The sequence below is a fragment of the Vigna umbellata genome, chromosome 1, assembly GCF_029865625.1.
Source record: "Vigna umbellata cultivar VRB3 chromosome 1, Vumbellata_1.0, whole genome shotgun sequence".
NCBI lineage: Eukaryota > Viridiplantae > Streptophyta > Magnoliopsida > Fabales > Fabaceae > Vigna > Vigna umbellata.
In genome coordinates, this window is record NC_142165.1 from 102,266,008 (window position 1) to 102,272,498 (window position 6,491).

Consider the following 6,491-nt stretch of genomic DNA (forward strand, 5'->3'; position numbering starts at 1 on the left):
TCCACCCATGCCTCTTCTTCCATCATATGTATATACAACGTTCAATTTAAATTTGAAACGAAAAATATTTAAAAGTTATATTTTAAGAAATTAATTAAACTGTTATTTTCAATTGACTATTTATTTCTATCATATTCAATAATCTTATATCCTTCAGAAATTGAAATATAAAATAATTTAATTATTTCTTCCTTCTTTCACTTTTCTAGAAATCTTATATCCATTGTATTTTTATTTTATGACAGTGAAACATATTTATTTGAATACCTCTTACAATGTTTTGGTCTTTTCTGGTTGAGATTGCAATTATTTTGTCTTTTTGTTTTAAATGAGACGTGTTTGGAAGGAATTTTAATTAGAATACTTTATCCATTTGGTAATGAATAAAAGATAGAACATGAGATTGTGGGAATTTCTGTGTAGTCTTTTTCCAACAGTTGGAAAAATCCCTTTACATGTTTCACTGCAGCAAAAAGATGATACCAAAAGTTTAGTCATCTGCTTCTCTGGGCCAGATAATTTTATGGGCTTTGGCCCTTTTGTCATCTGTTGACAATACACTGTCACATTCACAAACTGTATTCCACTTTTAAACTATTTTCTTAAATAATATTTCTTTAAGTGTGAACAAATTATCTTCCCACCTTGAAATCCAACCACAATCAAATTTAAACATATAGAAATCAAATACCCATTTAATAATCATTATAAAATTTGATCTTTTTTATTGGGCTTGGCCCAATTGAAAATAAGAGAATGCTGACCGGACTACATATAAATGCGTAGATTCATTTAACAAGAATTGGATAACGATTACTTTTATTAATTAACGTAAAATATAACAATTAGAAATTAAAATTTATCAAGAATAAAATAAAATTATAAAAAGTATATCAAATTCAAATGAAAGTATAAAACCATTTTTAATTAATATTGTGCATTATATTTTTTTTAAGTTGTTAATATTTATTAATTATTCATTTACGACATTGAAATTTTTAAAATTAAATAAAAACTTATTCGTATTTTAAAATAATTATATTAGTTTGAAAATAAGCAACGGTTACGATAAGAGTTAATGAAGGGTGAGGGTTGGATGTAAAACAGTGAATTAGGTGAGGGTAATCTGGGGATTAGAATAAAAAACACGGGGACCACATTCGAGAGTGTAGTAGTGACTCTCCTTCAGTCCTTCTTCTTCATATTTTTTTTTGTAGTTTTTATTTTCTGTTCAGAGAAAAAGAGAGAAGGGTGAATATGTCTGACGAAGAGCATCACTTCGATTCTCACGCAGATGCAGGAGCGTCCAAGACGTATCCTCAGCAGGCTGGTACCATTCGCAAGAACGGTTACATCGTCATTAAATCTAGGCCTTGCAAGGTTTTATAATTTTCTTCATTTTTTATTTTTCAGTTACACGATTTTATTTGCACGTGGATTTTCTCACTGTGATTTTCACTCTGATCTCGTATATTGCATCGAGCAGGAACTCAACTCAGCTTTTTCTGAGAAATATCGGTGTAGCGTCTGTTTGTTTGTTTTAGATTCGATAGGTTAATTTTTTTTATTTTGGATAGAACTTTTTCGGTTTAAAGAGAGAAATAATTTGGATAGAAAGGAAGTGATTAGAGAATTAAAAATAATTTGTATTAAAAAATTATGAAAGGAAGTTCGGAGTTTCTGTTGCTGAAAAGGAATTGCAGAAAGTGGAAAGAACCTAAAAGTTTGGAACGTTAGATGGATTGTCTTTATTCGATCTCGTCTTAAGTGGAGAGATGATGTTTTGTGCGTGACGGTAGATGCTAATAGCGTGCACCTTGCATGATTCAGCTATAGGATTGTGGATAACAAATATTAAGGAATGAAGAAAGAGAAAGTATGAACAAAAGGTGAATGGATGATGATGCTGATGAGGGTTTAAGAAGAGGGATTTTTTTTAAGTGGAGATATCACTATTGGTGTTTTATGGTGTGAGTCTACCATTTAGTGTGAGGGTGCACACTGATTGCTTTGCTTGATCTTTTGTCCTTACTCAAAATAAAATATGGATTGTGTCCTATTTCTATCTCGTAATGCCTAAAGATGGTTGCTTTGTACCTTTATATTGTCCCACTCTCCTGGTTGATGGCATGTTTTGTCAATATTTTTGTGGCGCATACGAGTATTCTTTTTCAGGTATGTTATTGTATAATAATCTCAAGGGCTCCTGAACAATTTGCACCTTTTTTATCAATTTCTTGATACCAAAATGAAACGCAAGAAATTGCTGCGTCTGTCGCTGTTTCTCACCCATAATCTTAACACACATGTAACTATGCTTCACAAATATGTTCTTTAACATAAAATCAATCTATCCTGCATAGGTTCTCATGGATAGCTGCTGTGTACCTTTATTGGATTTGTTCAGTACCATTACTTAGTACAAATGATTCTGATAGGAACTAAGGTATTTTGGGATGCCCAAGTGCTACATCGAGTAGTATGGGATGCTCGTTGGAATATTTGAGTCTTGGTTCTCAGTCCTTAATGGTTAACATTTGAGGGTCGGTTTCCCAAGTGCTTGCTTACTTATCAGAGTCCATTCATGACACCAAGTTTTATTGCTTAGTTTTAGTTTGTTACTAAATACTACATACTTCCAAAACTTGTCTTTTCTTTAAATACTTTTTCTACTTGAGTGAGTTATGACAATTTGATTTATGAACAATGTATTTATGTTATAAATTTAATATTTTATTATTTGTGTTGCTATTTTTCTATATGGTGTATGATCTAGTTCCCATTTTTGGTTCTAGCAAATATTCCATATTCCATACAAAACATTTTGAGTATTGCTGTTATTTGTCTGTGGTATTTGAGCTCACCTAATGGGATAAGATTTTGTTGCTATTTGTCTGTTATTTTGATTTGAGTTTGAGATAGCCAGTTAAGTAAACATCACTTTTGTTCACCTGTTGGTTTTTAATTTATGTTAACAGGTCGTAGAAGTTTCTACATCAAAAACAGGCAAGCATGGACATGCAAAATGCCACTTTGTTGCCATTGATATTTTTAATGGGAAAAAGCTTGAAGATATCGTTCCATCTTCCCACAACTGTGATGTAATACTGCATTCACTTGTGTATGTAATATTTGCTAGTGATGCATTTCAATCATAATTGCTCTTTTTGCAGGTTCCACACGTGAACCGCACTGACTATCAGCTGATTGATATATCTGAAGATGGCTTTGTAAGTTTTTTTTTTACTTCCAACTCCAGGTTACGCGGAATTGTTTTGTGGTTTGTAAAATGAGAAAGAGAACGAGAGAAACTTTTATCATCTACATTGCCGAGGATACCATTTTCTGAGAATTTAGATAATTCTTTGTTGAAGGTTGCTTTAGAAGATAAATACTTTCGTGACATAGAGAAACTTGAATCTCATTGATTCCAAGTGTTTTTATCATCAATTTTTTCATTGAAATCTTTACATTAAATTCAAGATAAGATCCCCTCTTTGGGTACATAATCCAAGATGCGTTTGGGTGCACTTCTAACTTGATATATTTCTTAAGTCGAATAATTGAGCTTGGTTAAATTAAACAAGTAAAAGGATGCCAAATTATTACCCTCAGAGTGTTATTGTCAACGCAAGAATGTAATCAGCAAGAAAAAGTAGTTGGATTATTATGATTTTTGAGAGTAGCAAAGCATTCTTAACCAATTGCTGTGGATTTCTTTTAGGTGAGTCTGTTGACTGATAACGGAAATACCAAGGATGATCTTAGGCTTCCCACTGATGACTCGCTGCTTTCTCAGGTGTCTTGCTAAAATAATTTTTAGAGTTGCTTTCCTTGCTTAATTTTGTTTTATTTTGAGATACGATTTTATGCCCAATAAGAACTCTGCCTCGTTAATTAATTTATTGCTTGTTTGCTTTTGTATGTAGATTAAAGAAGGTTTTGCTGAAGGAAAAGATCTTGTGGTTTCTGTCATGTCTGCTATGGGAGAAGAGCAGATCTGTGCCTTGAAGGACATCGGTCCCAAAAATTAAAATGATGCTATGGCTGTAGCTGTAGCTGATAGCATGCTTTTTATTCTTGTGTTGCTAACAGGTAGTATTATATTTTCCGTTGCATGTGTGCAAAATAAATTTCATCGGATGGAAATTTGCCTGTGCTTGAAAAACTTAAATCCTTGCACAACAACGGTCTTGGATTGGATGAAATTCTCATAAATGTCTCGTGTTTATTTGTGTTTGTTGAGTTTAATATATAATACTATTTCTACTCTCTGTGCACTTATCAGATGATACACGAATAAATGAAGGATAGTGACTAGTGAATTTCTGGATAGCCATCTTCATTTTGGGATTAGTGGTAAAGTTAACAACTACTTTTAACGATAATTCTACTTCCTATCAATTTTATATAAAAAAAAGTATTTGAGGAACAAAAGTATTTCAATGTTTTTTCTTTGGGTAAAAGAAATATTATACATGTCATGTTATTTTCATTTCATATTCTATTTACAACTATTTTTAAAATCTAATCGAATATAATTAACTTCTTAAAAAGAAAACAAACCTTCTTCTTAAGCAAACTAATGTTCTTGACAAATTAACTTCGAAGCTCTATTTTCTTGACAAATTAACCTAAAAAATCTAGCTTATGTTTGAAAGTTAGGATCGTCTAAACATTTATTGTATAAATACACTTGAAATTAAAATTAGAATGTTAAATTGACTTTAATTTGAAGTCGGATCAATTATCTTTATTTATTTATTAATCGATTTCTGATGAAGGTATAATTACATATTTGAATTCACGTGCTATTTTATCCAGCTTTGAATTCATGTATGAATTTGAGTTAAGAAAAAAAATATACAATAATAATAATTTTCTTTGTCTCTTTCCTTTGTGTGTGATAAGAATAGGGTTCAAATAATTAAACAAGTCTTTGTTTAGCAAGTAGGCCAAACTATGCCTCTTCATTGCAATCGGTTTGGCTGCGACACTATTCATCCATGTCTTCTAATCAACATTTAATAATAACGATAATGAAATTGGTCTGACAGTGCTGCTTCTTTTCAATCTGGCTGCTATTGTTATCCACACAACAACAATAACAACAACCACCACCTCTGTTTATTCAACATGACATGCAATTAAAGTAAGACTTCAATCACATCACACCCCATCAATATCACCCTCCAAAAACAGCATCCAAAGACAACAAATTTTTATTTATATCAAAATATGCCTAAAATGACCAAAACATTCTTAATTAATGCTCACGTTAGACTCCACCATTAATTAAACTCTTAAATACGTATCCAATTATGTATATACGCAAGAATCATTGGACTAAGATGTCTGGTGGATTCCTTTCACTGAAGACAGACATTATTGGCATGTATATGAAACGTGTTAAAGTCAAAGATATTATGATATTGGTGCAATGTCACAAAATATAAGATATCTAAAAATATATACTTTAAGTTTTGTCACACATCACAGAACCACTATGAAAACATGAGCCTTTGCATGCTCTATCAACGAATGCTGCCCCTTTTCTTCACTGCATGTATGCTACGATGAAAATTATATTTATTCTTATTTCTAATATTTCATGAATACAAAATTAGTTTTTTTCTTTTTATTAATGAATCTACACGTGTGTGTGTGTGTGTATATATATATATATATATATATATATATATATATATATATATTATCTATTCAAATATCTTTTAAATATTTTATTTATAATGAAAATAATCAATAATTTAATTAAAAAATAAACAATATACTTAACTGACCTAGCTGTAATGTAAGAATGCAAAAAGGCATTATATTTTACTTTTGTGTTGAGAATGTCAAAAGGATTTAGGTTTAAGAGAAGCAAATTGTGTGTAATAAAGGAGAGAAATTTGGTTCCCTTTTTACCAGCATTCATGGCTTTCCATTCAGCAGATTGGACTTCCTTGCAATGATATGAAAAATCTCATCATCATTATTATAGTAATATACTAATAAAAGAAAAAGATTTTAAATGATTCCCTCAGTTGATATCATGTTAGTGCAACACATTTTTTTATACCACTATAAATAAACAAATCTCCATTTCATCACAAATGGAGAGTGAGACGCATATTCTAATATTTGATATTTGTTTTTAAGATAAATTACTTTCTTTTGATGGGAATTGATGTCACCGTGTTTAAAACATTCAAATACAATTCTCATATTCATATTTCACTCCATCGAAACTTAAATAAATGTCGGTGTTTCGGGTGTTAGGTGGAGAATCACTATTAAACACTTCTTCGTATTCCTTTTTTTTGTTAGCTTTTGTTATCTTGAGTATACTTAATCTAATTCTTCTATGTCCTCAATGCTTGCACTCCAAATCATATGGTCGGAACTTATTAAAGATAATCTGACATTCAAATTAGTAATCTAACTAATTAAGGGTCACAAAAAAATCTTAAATTTGCAATAAATACAAT

The 6,491-nt window shown here is 30.7% G+C and overlaps 1 protein-coding gene across 1 annotated transcript; it reads left to right on the forward strand.

Annotated features, from left to right (window-relative positions):
* Positions 1-1,211: 1,211 nt before the first annotated feature.
* LOC124837682 (eukaryotic translation initiation factor 5A-2) lies at positions 1,212-4,269 on the forward strand. Its single transcript, XM_047313124.2, has 5 exons — positions 1,212-1,380; positions 2,979-3,101; positions 3,174-3,230; positions 3,725-3,799; positions 3,930-4,269. The coding sequence occupies exons 1-5, from the start codon at positions 1,258-1,260 to the stop codon at positions 4,032-4,034; spliced, it is 483 nt and encodes a 160-aa protein (XP_047169080.1). The 5' UTR covers positions 1,212-1,257; the 3' UTR covers positions 4,035-4,269.
* Positions 4,270-6,491: the final 2,222 nt, after the last annotated feature.

What these genes read in the sequence shown, in the direction of transcription:
- LOC124837682 (XM_047313124.2), top strand. Translation starts at nt 1,258, where the DNA reads ATGTCTGACGAAGAGCATCACTTCGATTCTCACGCAGATGCAGGAGCG. An exon ending in ATATATCTGAAGATGGCTTT is followed by an intron (nt 3,231 to 3,724) that starts GTAAGTTTTTTT and finishes GATTTCTTTTAG; the next exon opens with GTGAGTCTGTTGACTGATAA. An exon ending in ATGACTCGCTGCTTTCTCAG is followed by an intron (nt 3,800 to 3,929) that starts GTGTCTTGCTAA and finishes TTTTGTATGTAG; the next exon opens with ATTAAAGAAGGTTTTGCTGA.